General features: G+C 53.4%; 1 protein-coding gene across 3 annotated transcripts in view; it reads right to left on the reverse strand.

Annotated features, from left to right (window-relative positions):
• Nucleotides 1-1112: 1112 nt before the first annotated feature.
• The window catches only part of PTPN1 (protein tyrosine phosphatase non-receptor type 1), a 68871-nt gene continuing 50677 nt past the window's right edge, over nucleotides 1113-19306 (reverse strand). For all 3 annotated transcript variants that reach the window (XM_049649871.1, XM_049649873.1, XM_049649872.1), the window contains exons 4-10: nucleotides 16956-17054; nucleotides 11371-11508; nucleotides 7984-8193; nucleotides 7409-7570; nucleotides 6810-7033; nucleotides 4286-4457; nucleotides 1113-3037 (exon numbers count right to left, since the gene is read on the reverse strand). In XM_049649871.1, coding sequence (XP_049505828.1) covers nucleotides 3014-3037; nucleotides 4286-4457; nucleotides 6810-7033; nucleotides 7409-7570; nucleotides 7984-8193; nucleotides 11371-11508; nucleotides 16956-17054 — 1029 coding nt within the window. In that variant the 3' untranslated portion in view covers nucleotides 1113-3013. The remainder of the gene's footprint in view (nucleotides 3038-4285; nucleotides 4458-6809; nucleotides 7034-7408; nucleotides 7571-7983; nucleotides 8194-11370; nucleotides 11509-16955; nucleotides 17055-19306) is intronic.

Genomic DNA, 19306 nt, shown 5'->3' on the forward strand with positions numbered 1-19306 from the left:
GGGCTGGGGCCCCCTATGCCCCCCGTGCGGCCGAAGGCTCCCTGAGCGCCCGCTCCTACACGGACACTGAGCCGCGTGGCCCTTCGTTGTCCAGCCTTTGGCCTCATGTGATTTCTGCACCAAAGTTACAGATTCAGCTTTTTTCGCTACACTGGCATCCCACCGCTTCATGACCGCTTTGATGCCCTTTTTGTATCTGAAACAGACTGAGGTGACAGTGGGTGTGACACCGCAGTCCCGTGGCCACAGTCCTCTGTGGGTGTGCCACAGGTCACATGACCATCGTCTGTTTTTACCCCCCAGTCCCGTGGACCCTGCTGGGAGCCTACAGCACGAACCGTTTACTCAGCAGCAGGCATCCAGTCACACAACCTCGAAGGACAGGGAATTCTCGAACGATTTTTACAATATTTTACCAACATCTTAGGAGTCTGAAGTTACTTCACAACAGAAAGTCAACAGATCACTTTCGAGGAGATTTAAAGGCAGACCGCATACATGAGTTTTCCATCCCGTTGCCTCTGCGTCACCCGTCCGTCACGCGTGGCTCACCAGAGGCGCTGGAAGCGGTAACCGCTGGGTCTCCCAGGCAGCCGGACAGGGGACGCATTCTTGAGCAGGTCCTGTGCACGTCTGCCATGGTAGCCAGGGGCCTGCACATTCAAAAGGTGGGTGGTGTCGCTGTCGAAGAAGCTGGGCGGAGGCCCGGAGTGCCAAATAAACTCACCAGGAAGGGAGCGTTCCCCCAGCCCAATGGCGCGCACAACCCCGGGAGGCCACAGGAGGCCACAGGAGGCCACAGTGACCCTTGGCCACCCGACCCACGGCACCTGCTTCCCGCGGGCGGCAGCAGAAAAGAAACAGGAGGTACCCGTCCTGCTTCAGGCCCCTTAAACAAAGGCATGGGAGGCACCCCAAATCCGTGTTCTTTAGAAAAAAAAATTTATTGTTGCAACTAAAACGCAAACCCATCATTTATATGGCAAGTTGGAAAACTGTACAGTCTGATAGTTCTGTGAGGTCACAGGACCCTGAGACGCGCCCCCTCCCTCCCCCCATCATGCAGCCGTGTATACATACACCTGAAAAGGTATTATACCAGAACGCCTCGCTGTTTTCGTTTGTTTTTATTTTCGTACAAATGGTTTATTCCACGGCCATTGTAAAAAATAATGACCTGATGAGTAAATATTGACTTAAGGCATATAGCAGAGCAGCTCGCTACTTCTCTAACATACGTGTAACAAGATGGAGAGCCGTCTGTTTTCCAAGGACAGGAGCTTAAACCAGTTCATCCACTTTGAAATGCTACTATATACACACACCCAAACTACTACATACATATACAGGACTTTAAAAACAAACACACAAGCCCAACTCAAAAATGCTGACAGCCTGGCATCTCAGCCTCACCCGCACCTCTCCAAGGCTCTGCACAGTGATGCCGCAAACGTTCCCACCACAGAATTTCTCTGCACGGGCTTCTAACACGTGAAAGGCAACACGTGAAAATGCTGGCGAATGAGCAGCTCGTGAGCTACAGCTGCCTTGTTTTTTGTTTTTTTGTTTTGTTTTTCTTCTTCTTCTTGTTTAAAAAAGCCACTTAACGTGGAGGTCTTAAGTTCCCTTGCAGGAAGAGTCGTGAGCACCATCAGTCCCCAGGGTTCAAGGGCGGGGGCAGACGTGGCTCTCAGCAAGGCCCCTGGACCGGGATGGCGGCAGGCGGACTCCGAGGGCCCGACACCCGGGTTGCTTCAGGAAGTGCGGTTTCCAGCAGTTGCCTTGGTTCCGAATCATGGTCTGCTCGAGAAGAGCGTCAACTTCTGACAGTGGAGGCTGATCCCCAAGGTGTCGGGGAGGGGGAGCGGGGGGGGGGGGGGGTGGTAACGGGACCGTGCTTGCCTAAACGTCCAGAGCGTGAGGTGGGACTATGGCTTCCCATATCCTTGGAATGTCTGAGTTACAGTGGGACCCAGCTGGACAAGGACAGGCCGGGGCCTCACCAGGAAGTCACCAGAGTGCCATGCCAGGTATTAGGCAAATATCTGTTACTGAAAAACATCACCCCATTGCGGAATGGTGATTATTTCAGCAACAGCCTTAGGAACCACAGCCACGTAACGATCAGGTCATGCGAAGGTAGACTGGACTTGTACACGGGGCACATTAATAAGCAGAGAGCTAAGTATTTCAAGCACGTGGTACTGGATCAGGACACAAGACGACCATACATGCATATTCTAATACACACAGGGAAAGCAGTGATTGAGAACAAGGTTCTAGCAGATAACTGGGAGGGGGTAACTGGGACAAAGTAATCTCACACCACGTATCTTAAATATCCAAGTGTTCGTTATATATTATCCCATGTCCTATAAACATATGCCAAACCTCTTCTCACGTTACCCACAATGCCACGAAATACGACTGCTTACAACCGTCCTCCTTCCTAGTACTGGTCTGACGCAGCAGGCTCATGGCAAAATCTAACGTTCCCAGCACTACCTGAGGATTCATTATTGTACTTTTTGATAAAGCCCTTGATGCAAGGCTGACATCAAAAGTTCTTAATACATTATTGGTTTAAGAAAATGCTAGTGCACTACGGACGCCTTTGGGGAAAAACCAAACAATAAATATGGAGTGGAGTCTCCGCAGAGGTCCGCGGGAGGACAGCGTATGCCCGCCCACCCGGACGCGCCGGCCACGCCGAGAGCACGCTCCGGGCAGGGCGAGCCTCGCGACCCGCACAGGCCACCGGCCCCGTACTCTCCTTCGTTCTCCTCAAAAAACGGGTTGCGGATTTGGTGCTCAAAGGAAAGGGAGGGGGGACACCGTCAAAAGGGGTAAGACCAACAGCCCGGGGAGGGTGGTTTTAGTGCAGAACAAACGTCCGTCCAGGTCACGGCCGGCTACGCTGTCCTCGGCCCTTACCTACCACGGCGTGCCTGCTAGGCGGGCGCGGGTTCTACGCACGGAGGCGGACAGTGGGGTGGAGGTGGAGTGGAGGAGATTATGTGCTGCTGCTGAACAGGAACTGGAATGAAACCAAACATTTTCAGATGAGCCCGGCCCCACCCCCACGGAGCTGCAGAGCCCTGCACGACCCCGGCCGCCCCAGGCCGCCCCCCCGGCCGCCACGCCACTGCCCCCAAGCTGGCCTCCAGGGAAGGGGGTTTCGATTTTCTTTTACAATGGCCCCCTTCCCAAAATCACCCCTAAGGAAAAAAATGGCTTGCGCGTTGCTAAACCGTCTGATCTACTCAAAGACGGTCGCTGGGAAAGAGGATGTTCAAAAGGATTTAAAAGTGTCTTGGGAGGTGATTTCTAGGAGCAGTGTCTTGAGGCCAATCCTCCCTCCTCCCCTCACTTTATATTCCGAAGGAAGTGGAAATTGCTCCTTCTGGATCTCAAGGGCAGGGTGCAAAGCTGGTGGCCACCCTGCTGTGACCTCTGACCCTGAGGCAGGGGCCTTGAGAAACCCCGTCTATGGAGGCGGGGTGACGAGGGCGGGGCATGACCCAGATGGCTGGAACAAAAAGGGATCAACGGAGAAATGAACAATGGAAAACCGGCGGGGACACCCTGAGCAAAAGCAGAAGCTGGGTTTTGTTTTCCAGAGATGGCCTTTTGTTGTTTGTCTTCTTACGACAGGAAAGCTCGCGGGCACCGTCCAAGCTCAGTATGCACACAGCGGAGGAAGCGACTGAGCAAGAGGGTGCCCTAAACCCTTAAACCCTCTTCTCCAAAGGAGTTTACATTCGGGAAAGTGTGGGAGACTTTCCCTGGGAAATCAAATATAAACTGTGTATCTGGTTACACCACCTAAGGGTACAAGAAAGTTTTGTAAGTGCCTAGTCTCTTTTTTTTCCAGAAATAACAAAAGCTGCTTTTTATAAAGGTTAAAAACAACAATGTGTTGTAATTCTATTTTTTTTCAAAAACAAATAATAACACACGCAAAAAAAAAAAAAAAAGAGAGAGAGACAGAGAGAGAGAGACAGAGAGACACGTATTTGGCATTTTCTCTACTTACTCCTGAATAGGTTAAGGCCCTGAGATTAGACTCGTATATTCTTGGGACCACAGGGCTCCTTAAAACCCCGGTGCATCAATCCTCAATTCTCTCGTTAGCCCTTCACAGTTCCAGACTTTAAAAACCTCTGCTCTGTTTCTTCTGAGACTGGCTCAGATCCTTCCACAGCACTGAATGCTAACGCCGGGCTGTCGGCCAGTGCTTTCTGTACACGAGGTCTTGCCAGCACGTCCATCAGTGAAAACATACCCTGTAGCAGAGGTACGCGCCGGCCGTGAGGACCGTGGCCATGCACATGTTGACCAGGAAGGGCTTCCAGGGAGTCAGCGCCTGGTCCTGCTCCTCCTTGGGCGGTGATGGCTCCCCCTGGGCGGGACCTGCCCCCATGACCCGCCTTCTGACTTCAGTGTCTGGACTCGTGCTGAGGGAGGAGAGGGACGGACACTGGTTACCCACTCTAGGGAAAACGATGCCGAGGACGCTATGATGACAGTTGGAATTCTAAGAAAAAAACGAGCCATGTGTAAAAAAACCTTGGCGATGGGGACACTGACCTGAAGCCCACTTGGCACCCCCACAGCCACCCGCCCCGAGACCCAGGCGGTCTCCATCGCCAAGGTATGGTTCCGGAGACCAGTGGACTCCTTGGTGATGGGGGTGGGTAAGACTCCGAGGACAAATACAGCCACTGGTGCAAAGACAGGTGCTTGTTTGTCCTGGGGTTTGCTTGGAGAACGTTCTGTTCTAGATCACAGAAGGCAATGGTGTGGCCCACACTCTACCACCCTCTCCCCAGGAGCCTCTGTCGCTGCTGGCTGACCTGGGGACATCACACATCCCTCTGCCCCTCAGCCCGCCCTGTGCCAGGCTCGCGTCCCCAGCATCAACCCAATCCTGCCAGGAGCACCGCTGCTCAGGGATCCTGCACACAGGACCCTGGCTGCCCTTCTGGTGGCGAGCCAGAGACACCCTGCGGGGACGATGTGCACGGTGTTCTCGCTCCAGGGCTGTCTCAGAGAGGCCAGCAGAGGCCCCTCTTCTCCTCACCACCTCCTCCAGGCCTCTCCCTTTCCTCCACCCTGGCCTCCCTCGAGAGGCCCTGACCACAAGACGTCCTGCTTCTCACAGGCCACTCCAGGGTCTTTCTACCCCAGCAGCATGTTGTGTGACTGGCAGGACCGCCCTGAGGCACCCCCTTCCCAGGAGACAGGAGGAGGCGGTACAAAGCACCTGCTTTCTGGCACGCAGCCGCAAGCCCTGGCCGCGGGGCCCAGGTCTGTGTGCACGCGGGCCCCCACTGCTGTCCGGAGGCAGGTACGTTCTTAGCATGGCTGCACTTCTTCCTGGAGCTCTTTGGCTTCTATCTTCCCAGATCCGCCCTTCCCTCCCTACCACCTTCACATACACAGTGTGAAAGCCACCACTCTTCGCCAGTCTCAACCAGTACAGGTGACAAACTGGACACCAGTCACGTGTCAGCTCTCTCCTCTCTCACCCTCGACTCTCAGCAGGCCCTCAGATGCAGCACACTGGCCCGCCCTGAGAACGTCACCAGAGGCCCTTGGAAGCTAGGCACAGTCTCCCTGGGGGACCGTCACCGAGCTATCGCTCTGCACGTCACCTGGACCTGCTCTGGGAGGCCCCGCTGCACAGACCTTCCTCAAGCCCTAGAACCAGATGGGATGTTGTTGTGACAGGCACCCAGCTGCAGGAGGACCCTGGTGACTCAACTTCATAGGTCAGGACTGGGGCCTGGCAACCAGCATTTAGCAAGGTGCCCAGGTTAAGATTCTGATGATCGATGTAGCCAGAGGACCACTGGGGCACCCACCACGTACAACCTGCTTTCTTGAGTATAATTCCCGATCCTGTCCTTTAACAGTTCCAGAACATCCCAAGGTAGGAGAAAGCACAACTTATCAAATCCCTGGATATACAACTGGCTCAGCTCTGATTCTTCACCATTGCAAACGATGCCACAACGAACACCTCCACCTGTATATCTCTTGCACACCTGTCTGCGAACTGCCACGCACTAAATTTCTAGACGTGGACAGATGCTGGGGGCACAGCACACACTCATCCAAAAATCAGGAACCAAGGGCACTGCCTCCAGAGGCTCTGGCTCAGGCCTGCCTCCCTTTGTTCTCCAAGCTTCCACGCCTCATGTGGGCAGCCTTCCTTGAGCACCCGGAGAAGGCTGAGCGTCTCGCTGCTAGGGCTGACCGCCGCAGCTTGCACTTCCATCTCCTTACTGTCCCCAGGCTCCCAACCATAACCTACGGTCTCTGTCCCCACAAAATCTTCTAGAACACAGACCAGGGGCCATGTTCTAGCGATCTCAGTACTTCACGTGTACCAATAGGTACTCAATAATCTTGGTTAAATGGCATTAAGTTAATCAAGAGCACACGAAAAGGTGAAACTTCCAGAAGGACCATTTGGGGGCTGAAAGTGTAACGGTCTAACCTGGATATCACGTTTCAGGACTGGCTGGAAGCCTGAGGGAGGGCAAGGTCATTTCCGAGCAGGACTGTCCTGCGAATCTCTGGTTCCAATGGGTGCCACAAGGTGGTGCTAGAGCCCCACCGAACTGGGTCACTTCACCGGACCAACCTGTGGCTGGAAGTCTCTGGGGCCTCATTCTTCAAAGACACAGAAGCTATGCTTGCCAAGAGGAGGCTGTGTCCACAGGGTTTCAATGGCAACACGCGTCTCTCAAGTGGAAGGTCACATCCCCTCACCCCAATAAGCCAGGCCCCCCTCGCCTTACCTTTCCACGCTGCAAGGGACGTTTAAGGGGGTTCTGGTTTCTTCCTTGACGGGGCAGTCTTCTTTATCCTCCCCGGTTTCGTCCTTTACCCACTGGTGGTTTGGGAAGAATTCCTTGCACTTCCCATTGTGTGGCTCCAGGATTCGTTTGGGCGGCCGGGGAGGAGGGGGGACGTGTTCGGGTGGGGGCTCCAGGTCCTCGTGGGAGAGCTCCTTCCATTGCTCCTGGAGAAAGCAGCGAGAGAAAGTTCCATTCGTATTCACACTGGGCTGATGTGTCAGGAAATCTGCTCCCCTTTAGGCGAGCAGAGGTGAGGGGCTTTCTCTGCTCCTTGGGGCTGCAGACACATACACTCGGAAGGTGAAATCTTTCAAAAATAAAGTCTACTCTCCCCATCAACGTTCTCTACGTCAACACGTCAAAAGCAGAAACCGGAACGTGGTGAACGTTTCCGCAGCTTTCTAGCTTTTTAAACACGAAGGACAGCTATTTCTTCTGACACGTGCTAGGGTTTGAACTTTCACAGCTGACAGCCTCCTTCTTCAGAGACAAAAGTTCGAGATCAACACACCCGGATGAAAAGCGGAAGCAATGCTTACCTGTACTGAAGAGTCTCCCATGATGAATTTGGCACCTTCGATCACAGCTAGGTAGGAGAAACGGAGCTGGTCTGCTGTCTGGATCAGTCCCATCCGAAATTTCCTCATTTCTAACAGAACTTTCTTGATATCAACAGAAGAAGGATCTTTCCTCTTGTCCATCTGAAAGCCAGAGAGGAGACACCCCGAGTCAGCTCCGACTCCCAAGTACAATGTGATTTTTCCACGTTCTGGAGGAGTGCTCTGGTTTCTACTCAGCCAAAAATGGCCGTGGGGAGGCGGAATTGGAGACAATGTGAGTAAATGCAGCAAAATGGGGACCACCAGAGCACAGGGGAAAGAATGAGAGAAGAGCATTCTTTGGACCTTCCTCGATTCTGCAATTCAACTGAAGAATATCCCCCTGAACAAAAGCTTCTTAGGGTAGAGCTACTTTCACAGGAGGGCAAGTGTTAAAAATGGAAGATTGTTGCTAGTTCACTGCAGAGACCATGGCAGAGAAGCCGTGGGCAGAGGCCACAAGAGATGTTCAGTGGGTTCCCTTCTCTTCCCAGGGTCTTCAGGGGCCTCCTCACCAGCAGGAGGCAGGTGTCAGCCAGACAGAAGGTCCCCGACCTGCCGATGCCCGCACTACAGTGCACCACGATAGGGCCATGCTCCGTGCTGAGTGACCCTGACTCGCGGACTTTAAAAAGGAAGTTCAGGAACGAAGCTGGCGATTCTGGGACACCAAAGTCAGGCCACGTGGTATAGTGGAAATGTAGGATCTCTCGAGTTTCTTGAGACTGAAAGAAAAACAAAAACAAAACCAAAAAGACACCTCATGCCAATTCTGAGACAATCATCTGTACAGAAATCACTGCTTCCGAGTAAGCACGAAGAGTCGCCCCCACCAGGCCCCCATCTCACTCTAAGAGCAGCTTCACCTCTCACATTTCCGGATCTCCTCCCGTCCACTCGCCGAGTCAAGGAATTCCAAGCACTGAGGTGCCCGACACTGGACACCTGCCTTGACGTCCCTTCCTTTAGCATATGGAACATCCTCACCCACATCTCTCCTCCGGTGCCCCTATCACCTCTGCCGTCTTCACGGTTACAAGTGATTTCTCTCTGCCCCACGAGGCACAATGATGCCGCGTCGCCGCCCACGGCAGTCCTGTCCTCGAGCCCTGTAAGGCTTCCCACGAAAGAGGAAAAACGTAACTCTGTGCATGTGGCACCAGCTCTGGGTCATCCCGGGCTTCTTGCCATTTTAGAGAAAAAAAGGAACCAGCTCCGTCTCCAAGGCTCGGTGGCTGCCACGTGTGGCTCGATGACCCAGCTGAGGAGGAGGGTGTCGACCCCACCAGCCCCAACCGGCCCCACCGCGTTCTAGCGCCAGACGCATCAGCTCACTGAATTCTCACGTTAACCCTTTGGGGCGTGTACGCCCACTATTCCCCTCTTCTTGGTTAGGAGACTGAGGCTCGGAGGCTGACCCTCCATTAAGTGAGGAAGCAGGAGTTTAAGTTTGGACTCCAGAGCCCGTGTTCAGAGCCTGCGGCAGGAACTTTTGCAAGGAAGACCCTGGTCCTCGTCCCCAAGTGTTTCTCCCCTGGCCCGGTCTGCTCCCAGTGCAACAGCAAGAAGAGTGGCCCTCTGGTGCCACTTTCAGCTCTGCTCCTCCTTCTGAACCTACAAAGAGTCCACCCCCAGGGTGGACACCTGGCCTCCGGCAGAAATGATCAAAACGTAGTTCTCAGTGGGAGGAGAGCACTCAAGATTTTGCTCGGCGAAGGGCACACCATTCACGGGAGCCAGTCTTACTATGGGGTAGGTACGCCCGCCGGCCTCGCCAAAGTGGGCACAGGAAGAAGACATGCAGACAGGAACCACACCGCCTTGAGCATCTATCTCCCTGCCACGCAGTGCCAAGGGCCACGTCAGTGCCTAGGTCACCTGGAGAGCAGCTGGCGGCAAAGGCCTGGGCCTGGGCCAGAGGCCTGGCTCACCAACAATGCCATGCCTCCCCTCACTTAACAAAATGTGCCCAAAGTGCCTGCCATGTGCCAGCCATGTGGCAAAGACACTGTCCTTGCCCTCCCAGAGCTTAGCTTTAGTTGTGACCGCCTTCCTGGGGCTCAGTGGGATGAAAACGTATGAGAGAGCCTACAGAAAACCCCAGTGACTTCACATCAGCAACACATATACATATGTAACAATGCACCAGCTCTGACACACAGACACCCTTCTGTTGAACTGGAAGAATCTGCCGGTGACATGAAGATGATTTATAGAACCACACTAGGCAATGCCATTTTCTTCCTCCCTAGAAAATGGTCTCCTTGGGTGGCTGAAAATGAGAAATGCCCTTTCTGGTTTTTAGGGAAAGAAAAACACTTAAAAATAGATTTAAAAATGGGGGGGGGGGGAGAAAATATACCAAAAGCAAGTTCTTTCTTTCAATCCTTAAAAAGGGATGGTTATCTCCTGTTCATCCCCTCCCACACACCTGCCCACCTCTTTCTCAAGGAATCCATTCTAGACCTGTGTCTCAACAGACACACGGCTGAGAAAAGAATTTTTCAAAACAAAGTCTGTTAGAACGACCAGATCTTCTCAACATCAAAACCTCCACACTGCTGCACGTATTCTGCAAACACAGCACGGGCCGCTTCTGCTCGGTCAGAATTCCATTTCCCTCAACGAGCCGGAGATAGCGTCTCAAGAGTTTACCAGAAGTCGCGCTTCGTGTGAGGCTTGCAAAATTTAAAGAGCATGCAGAAGAAAGTCCAGTGCATAATCCTCCAGGCACATTCCAACACGCTGCCAACATTATTCCTGAAAATCCTCCGTCAAACCCCTCCATAAATCACAGCCCTGGAGCCCGCGTGTGTGGCTGCAGCAGGATCACGGCTGCAGAGCCGTCACACAGAGAAGAGACAGCACTCGGGAAGTGCCCCGCGGTGCTCGCGGAAGCCACGCGACTTCAACCTCTCCTCTGCTTCGTGGTCACCCGCGCGGAGGGCTAGATCTTGTTTCAATTAGCAATGCAACAACAGGAGTCATGTGCACTGGAAAGCAGGAGGTTTAAAACTGGCACGTGAATAAACCTCGGGGGCAGACTCACCTCGGCGCAGCCCGGCGAGCCGCGATCCCGCCTGCCCTTCCATCTGTGGGTGCGCGCTGCTCCCGGGCCAAACCCGTTACTTCGACTCCACGGTACCTGCTGACCCAGTGCTGTTCTACCTCTTCCCCTATGTTACCTTCTGAACCCTTACAAAACCCCCCTCTGAGCGAAGGGGAAACGGAGACACGGGGAGACACGATGCCCCTCCACCCGAAGTCTGACAGTCTGACACGGCGGGGCCAGGAATCCACCCCACGCAGCTACGTTCCAGAAGGTGGTGGCTGGCCGCCCTCGCTGCGGACGTCCCCGGGAGCTGCTGGGAGCTCCCGCCCGCGGCTGCGAGTACTGGTAGAGGGTCCCCCACAAGGTGAGCGCTCCTGCTGGGCTGTTTGGAACCCCCACGCGGGCCTTGTGCGGTACAGCTTCTCAGCCCCGCGCCTTGGCCCGTTTCAAGACCAGCTTGCAATGACAGCCAGCAGCTGGTGTTATAAATTCTTCCGCAACGTGTAAACCCAAGACCTCATCGACCGTGAACTCAGCCCCAGAAGGGCCCTTCTTCCCTCGCTTCGCGCTTCGTGCTAAAGAGACCGTGGACGACAAAAGAGGCAGCGGCTGCTACGTAACATGCAGGCCACCGTTTCAGTCCCTCTGCGGTTGCAAAGACAGGAACGGAGAAGTTTTAGATGAGAAACCTCCCTTTCCCTAAAAGCCGTGATGAACTGGCGTTCCAGTTTAGGGAGGGAGCTCTGTGGCGAGGGAGGGACCGGAAAAACCGGGGTTAGGCAGTATGACCCAGGTGAAAAGACATCTCAGCCAGGGCCCGTCAAAGTACGGAACAGCACGCGATACTCACTGTAAGGTCTTCCAATTCTAGCTGCCGCACCGTGTAATACGACTTAATATCTTCAGAGATCAAGGTTAGTTTCAAATTTGTGTCTTCAAAGATCATTTCTTTTTCTTCTTTCTGAGGCCAGTACTGCGCACATTTTAACTAGAAGAGAAGAGGATGCATTACTGTGAGCCACGGACGGTTTTCCTATGAAGGGAGGTACAAGGTGCCTTCCACGCGCTTTAGGACAACCCAACGGGGAAACCGGGAGTTTTCTGACCTTGGAAGTCACCGTCAGCACAACCTGCCTCTTGGGGAGACGGGAAGGGGGTGAAGACCCAAACCGGGACTAGCTGAGCAGAGAGGGCTCGGACCTCCAAACGCAGCCGCTCCCTGGTTCTCCCCATGAGGCGCTCCGGGGTCTGGTCCTTCCAGACCATCTATGAAGCGAAGTCAAACCGTACAAAAGTTTTAGTCTCTCACAGACTCTACTTGCACAGCCATCTGGAAGACTCTACCAAGAACTGGTCAGTGCCGTTGGCACAACGTAGACTCCTTACCCTGGGGAAAATAACCACGTCTAGAGGAGACAGTGGAACACGGTGAACAGGCTGGATGTTTAGAGAAGGCAGGAGACGGGCTCCTCCGGGGCTCGGGATCACCCACTGCCGTATCCCACCCTTTCATTCTGGTTTGGGTGGGTGCTGAAAAATCCTTTTGATTTTCTAGTTTAAGAATTTCAGGAATAATTTCAGGTCTTCATTTAAATGTAGCTCATGAACTTTTTCTTCAAAGTAAGCAAACCCCCCAAATTTGGTTTTATTTAGAGTTCAAGAAAAAAATGGGACTCAAATTTAGTGGCATACCTTCAACTAGGTTTCCACGGCAGACATTTCTGTTTGTGGGTGAACATTTTGGACCAAAACAGCTGATAGATGGGGGCTAAGCTGAAGGTCTATGAACCACAAGGTCAGACAAGGTGCCCAGAAAGAGGGAACCCCAAAGACATGATTTCCGCCACATGAAGTACCAGTGGACGTAAACAGCTCTTTGGGAAATGGCACAAATCCAAGCCAGTTGCAACTGAACACGCGCTGGCCCACTCAGTACCTTCTCCGAGGCACAGGGTGCTGTGTCTGAAATGCCACAGGAGGTGGAAGGAACCCTGCAGGGCCAGCCTGCCGGTCAGGAGAGAGACTGTTCGTGCTAAGCAGTGACGAGGTGGTGTGGCAGGAGGAACCCCTGTGGGCGTGCAATGGGAATTCAGAAGAGGGGAATAATGTTCCAGGCCAGCTGAGGTTACAGGAAAGAGATCAGGGAAAACCATACGGAAGGAGTGGCCTCTGACAGGGGTGCACTTGGGGGGGTGACTGGGGTTTCCCAGGCAGTGACTGCCCAGAAGCCAGTGCCAGAAGAGCAACAGGGGGGCAGGGACAGACCACGGTGACTCTGGCAGAAGGCCCAGGAGCCCACGGCGTCCCCTGGGCAGCAAAGAGCCAGGATGCTCCTCAGCAGACCAGAGACAGAAGCACGAAGGCCCACCAGGCCTGCTCTAACGAAGCCGCACGCGGCCCAGCTGCAGCTGTTCTGCAACCACAGAAAAAGGAGAAACACCCCAACAGACACCAGATCGTGATGTCAGCGTAGCATCGACGTCACCGTTCCGAAACAGAAGGCCCACACGGCTTTCGAAAGAGCCCGGACAGGGCCTGTTTGAAAGACCTGGCCAGTTTCACCCAGATCACCTCCCTGACACTGAACGCCAAAGATGAACCCCCGGAACACGGCCAATCTGTCGGCCTCAAGGTAATTCTGCCGCTTGGGACGCAAAGCATCAGCGACGAGGCAAGGCCCCGTGCTCAGCCAAAGTGGGCAGGGCAGCCAGCACTGGCGACAGAAGAGGTTTAAAGGATGCATTTATTTCCACGCTTCCAACCATTAGGGCCATGCAGTTCCTGAAGACCCCAGAACCAAAGAGCCTGCCCTGGCGGGCGCAACACCCCATAAACTGGAGCACGCACCCAGGGCCACGAGCGAGCAGAGAAGCGGGAAGGCAGAACGGCCGGTCGCTACCAAAGAAGAGGCCAATGCTTTCGGGTCTCATGGGCAGGGAAGAAAGAGTCTTTCAAATTTCACCTCCACACAGCAAACACTCACTTTCAAAACTGCATATAAAGCCTAAGAAACCTCCGCGATCAGGTACAAGCCCGAGATTCTGGACGCCTACTACTTCCAAAGAAAGTCCGCAAGAAGTGTGCAATCCTGGCACGCACGAAGTGTGCATCGAGCAGTGTTTATTTTTAAGAGCTCTCAGGCATTCGCGGTAACATGCCATGCTCTGCTTGCTGTCATTTCCTGTACGAATTTTTGTTTTAACACACAAAATAAAACAAAACAAAAAACTGAAGCACGAGATCACTACTTCCTGCTAGCCTTTAAACTGACACACACCAACCCGAGAAGGAGATTTATCTTACTCGAAAGCAGTCCTTCACCAGGATTCAAATCGTGCCACGTCCTGGGTCGGCACCAAACGTCACCGTGGCAGCACCAACACGCCGGTGGCTGTCGTGGCTGCCGTTACCACCTGGAAGCTGGATGGGCGACAGAGGCCCCGGCCTTCCAAAACAGCCAGGCACCTTTAGAAAAATCCATGAATGACACCTGGGGTGACCCTGTGACGGAGGAGTCGGCTTTCCCAAGGAGTGACAAGCCAGAGAGCTAACTGAGCAGACGGATGAAGCCTGAAGTTCCCGTGATACAAATCCGGAGCGTCTCGTGTGCAAAAGCACTGAAATCAAACAGCACCTTTAGCTGGGGTTTCGGGAGAGAGATACAGGCGGTGCTTCTGGTTAAACAGCACCTTGCTTGTCCGCCCTGCCTAAACAGCCACCACCCCTGCCCTTCCCCACATACACACTCTTCACGGACACGTCTCCGCTCAAGCTGGAAATCGAACCGAGACCTTCGGGTACCTGGATGAGCGCAGTCTAACACACCTTTCCCGCACTACTGTTTTCCAGGAAGCACAAGGTCCCAAAAGGGTTAACGGCCAGCTCTGCCAGAAATAAGAGGGGCATGTCCTACACTACTCAGAGAAGGAAGGAAACCAGAAAACAAATACGCATCACACGGAAACGCTCTGCAAGCTGGTTCGTACCGTGGGACGGCTGCACGGTTTATAATTAGATTAGCTAAGCAAATAAGGCACTGCAGCCTCTTACAATTTTCCCCAGTCAGCTCTAATGGGGATGATAATATCGACGCTGGACTGAAACTGCTGACCCCAAGAAGCTTTAAGAACCTCAAACCATTCACCACTTTCCACGTCGGTGTGCATGACCCTGAGCGGGAAGGACAGTTACAAAGGAAAACAGAGACTAATGTCACACGATCACAGTAAAGTACGAGAGAATCAACTAGCCAGGTTTCCTTTTTTTCTTTCAATGGCCAAGGGGAAAAACTGTCAGAGGATGGATGGTCCATTTACGGTCAGCCTTGGACGGCGGGCAACCAAGCACAGGCCCGGTGAGCAGCATGCAGTGCCGACGTCACGACAGCGCCCCTGCGGGGCTGTGCCAGCGGCAAAGAGGTTTCGCCCAAACCTTCAGTACCAAATAAAAAGGAAATGCTACCATATCCAATGATTTCTGGATCAACAACTCGATTTAAAATTCCCTACCCTTCAGGGCGCCTGGGTGGTTCAGTCGGTTAAGCGTCTGACTCTTGGTTTTGGCTCAGGTCGTGACCTCGCAGTTTGGGAGCTGGAGCCCTTCATCGGGCTCCGCGCTGTGTGGAGCCTGCTTGGGATTCTTTCTTTCCCTCTCTCTCTGTCCCTCCTCCGCTCACACTCGTGCTCCCTCCCTCTCTCAAAAAACAAACAAACTCAAAAAAATTTATAAAAAAGAAACTTCCCAACCCTCAATACCATCCAGAACAATGCTTCGCAACTGGGGGCGATTTTGCACAGATTTGGACAATGTCTGGAGACCTTCTGATTGCCGCCGGTGGGGCGGGCAGGCTAGCGGCATCTCGTGGGTGGAGGCCAGGGCCGCTGCCCAGCAGCCTCCCGTGTCCTCCCGTGTCAGCGGTGCTGATGTTTCGAGACCCTGGATGCTACCGGGTGCTGAACGTGTGGCCAGGCCACCACGTTTCACTTTCCCTTGCAGAGAGTGTATACTGTGGGAACCTAACATTTGTCTCTTTATTCTGAATTGCTGACAAGAGTGGTGACAGGTGGGAGGTGGCTCCACATTTGTAACTTCACATTTTACTAATCAAGCCACTGAAGCAGAAAACATGAAAAACCACTTTCACTGAAAACAATTTTCTAAGAAGCAGGATTTCATTCTTTGAACGCTCAGGTAAGTTCTCCTTCTGTTGTTATCGAGCAAATAAATACTTTAAGATTAAGAAAAGGGCGCAGAGGCAAAAAGCCTGATTTTCAACATGCGCCGTCGTGCCGTGGGCTGTAACTACGAATGGTTCTTGGGGGGGGGGGACGGGGTGGGGGGGGCTCCGTGGGGGGTGCTTCCCTTTGTCTCACTGCTCAAGTCCCCTTCGATGTTACTTCTCTGCACTTGTATTTTTACCCTCTAGGGCCACGAGTGTGCTTTCTTTGGAGGGTCGGCTTCTCTGGAGCCTTCTGCTCTCCTGGCAAGCCGGGACCCGAGGCGGCCAGGACAGCTGTGAGCGCAGTGGCCCGGGTGAGCCCCAGAGCACAGGGCCGGCTCCTGGCAAAGCCTGGGCACACGCCGTTCTCTGCTCCTGGCCACTCACTCCTACTGGTGTCCGCATTCCTCCGCTCGCTTTCTCCCAGGGCCTCCACTGCCGAGGCTGGAGAGCCCCCCGCCGGGAGAGGAGGGAAGGAGCCAGGTAGCAGGGGTGTGGCGTCTATTCGCTACGTTGACGCCACTATGCCCCGCACACTGTACCACCTCGCATGGGAGACGGGCCTGTAACGGGCAACCCACACGATGAGATGGGCGGGAGAGCATGAGCCGTGGCTGACTCGAGGGAAGCCACTGGAGATACCTGCAAGAGGGCTGGGGTGGGACAGTGACTCAGACTGGTCCAGAGAACTGAAACAACAGACGTGTGTTCTGGCTGGAGTCCGGGGATGGATGTGGGAAACCGGGGTCCCGGTTAACTGGTCCTGTAGCCACAACGGGCACATCCCAGGAGGCGGTGGGAGCCCCACAAGGGTTTTCAGCTGGGAAAAGGGGTGGTGACACTTGGTCTCGGTGTAGGATACGCTGAGGAGAACAAGTCGAAAGGCCAGGGCGGTGACTCAAGGGACAGATGCACGCAGGCTAGGGTGCTCCTGAACAAATATGAACACACTCTGGAGAGAGACTGACTGATGAGTGAGGGATAGGTCAAGGGCAATTGGGACCTTTTCCCCTCTTCTTAATTCATTTACTTTTCTGACTCGTTTACAATAAACACGTATGTGTATATCACTTCTTTAAATTTTTCTACTAAAAAGGACATTACATAAAAGAAATACAAAAGCAATTTCAAGAAATCGACTCAGACAAAAATGACAACTTCACGGACCGGCACGCTTACGGACGGTAACGTAAAGAGCAGATAAATCCGTCACTTACCGAGCCTTTCTCCATCACTCTGTTGAGCATGACCACGCCCCTGCTTTTCTGCTCCCACACCATCTCCCAAAAGTGACCACACGTGTTGGGCAAAGGGCCCTGCAAATACACAATCCACAAAGCGCGCGTGATGTTACACTGACTCGCTCCACCGAGAGCTCACCACTGGCGGTCGGCCGACGACAGTGCCCTTAGGCACGAGGGCAGCTGAGGCTGGGACAGGTGCCACCCTCCCTGCCTAGTGGTGGTGGAAGGTTGTATCTGCCTCTCAGGGCTGGTTCCGGGCTGACCAGCAGAGGACAGAAAATGCGGATTCTGCTTTCCGGTTTGAGCTGGCTAGCAGAGGGGCTCCACTGAGGCCCCTCTTGACGGTGAGTGGAATATGGCACAAAGCTAGTGGGTGCTGGGAAGAGGCAGTATGGGGAAGTGATCATCGGTGACACTTCTGGTGGCTTCAGTTCAGCTCCAATCACTGATCGTCCGCGTGACCTGGGATGAGTCACTTCACATCTCTATGCCTCAGTTTCTCCACCCAGCTCACTCAACCAATCATAGTGCTTATTCACAAGGCTGTGAAGGGAATATTAACTATATCCGTTCATGTCAAGGTCTTACCGTAGCACCTGGAACATGGTACACATCCAGTGGAATGTTAGCTATTATCACTATTACTAACGATGAGGGGCCCCTGGGTGGCTCAGTCAGTTGGGACTCTGTCTCTCCCTCCCTCTCTGACCCTCCCCCACTCGTGTTGTCCCTCTTCTCTTTTTTTTCCCTTTTTAATGTTTATTTATTTTCGAGAGACAGAGAGACAGAGCACGAGTCGGGGAGGGGCAGAGAGAGAGGGAGACACAATCTGAAGCAGGCTCCGGGCTCTAAGCTGTCAGCACAGAGCCCGATGAAGGGCTCGAACTCATGAACCATGAGATCATGACCTGAGCTGAAGTCAGACACTAAACTGACTGAGCCACCCAGGTGCCCTTGTCTCTCTTTCAAAGTAAATAAGCTTAAAAAAAATAAACAATGATGAACCCGGAGCACCTGGGTGGCTCAGTCGGTTAAGCACCCAACTCTTGATCTCGGCTCAGTTCATGGTCTCACGGTTTGTGGGATCGGACTCCACGTCAGGCTCTGCACTGACAGCATGGAGCCTGCTGGGGATTCTCTATCTCCTTCTCTCCCCGCCCCTCCCCTGCTCACACATGCATGCTCTCTCTCAAAATAAATAAATAAGCTTAAAAAAAAAAATGATGCCTGACTACGGACCACTTTCATCCTTGGACCAAAGAACATAAAAGATGTAGTCACAGATGATCAGTTAGGTAGCCCAAGGGGTCCAGCGTGGGCACCGGGACATGGTGGGGTACGGGCCAACTGGCAGTAGGCGTAGGTGTTTACTGGATATACAAGAGTATGGACGCCTCCAGTTTGTCTCAACTGTTAGTACTGCCTGGAAAGGACATCACCTTTCACCTCCGTGACAGAACGCATCACCTCCTCCGGCCAGCACCACTTCTGGAATGGTTTCCAGTCTCACTTATTTTCATCCAAATTCTCCTGATTTTTTGCCTCCTTTCCCTTCAAGTCTCACCACACCTTCGCTGACCACATGAGCCCTCGGTGCCCACTCACTTTCCTGAACTCCTCTTCCTCCTGCTGCCTAAACCGGACACATCTGCGCTCCAGCCGGAGCCTCAGACAACAGCCCCAGGCCTCCCGGCTGGCCAACTAGGCCTCTCATCCTGCAAGTTGGGCATGAGGGCCAGGCCTCACAGGGGCGGCTCCCACCAGGTCCCAGCCTGCCACCTTCCCCGCCTCCCGTCACCCTAGTTTAGGGTGGGTCTCAGGGACTGAAAAATCATGTAAGTGGGGCACCTGGGCGGCCTGGTCTGCTGAGCGTCCGACTTCGGCTCGGGTCACGATCTCACGGCTCCTGAGTTCGAGCCCCACGTCGGGCTCCGTGAAGGCGGCTCAGGGCCTGGAGCCTGCTTCAGATTCTGTCTCTGTCTCACTCTGCCCTCCCCTGCTCATGCTCTGTCTCTCTCCCTCTCTCTCTCAAATATAAATAAACGTTAAAAAAATTTTTTTTAAATCCTATAAAATCTGAAAGGAGACACAGCAACTTAGCCAACACTTCACTGTGAAGGTAACAGAGGCACCTTTGCCATCATTCTCTGTACTGGCTTAAAAAAAAAAGACTATAGACTTGTATTATTTGCATCATGAACACTGAAAATAAAAAATGGGCACAGGGTTTTCTTGGTTTTGTAGCTTGGAAAATGTTTCACTCCTACTGTCTAGAGGTATAACTTTGGGGCCAGGTTACTTCAGTCCCTTTTATAAATCCCAGG

This window comes from Panthera uncia (genome assembly GCF_023721935.1).
Source record: "Panthera uncia isolate 11264 chromosome A3 unlocalized genomic scaffold, Puncia_PCG_1.0 HiC_scaffold_11, whole genome shotgun sequence".
In the NCBI taxonomy this organism is placed as follows: Eukaryota; Metazoa; Chordata; class Mammalia; order Carnivora; family Felidae; genus Panthera; species Panthera uncia.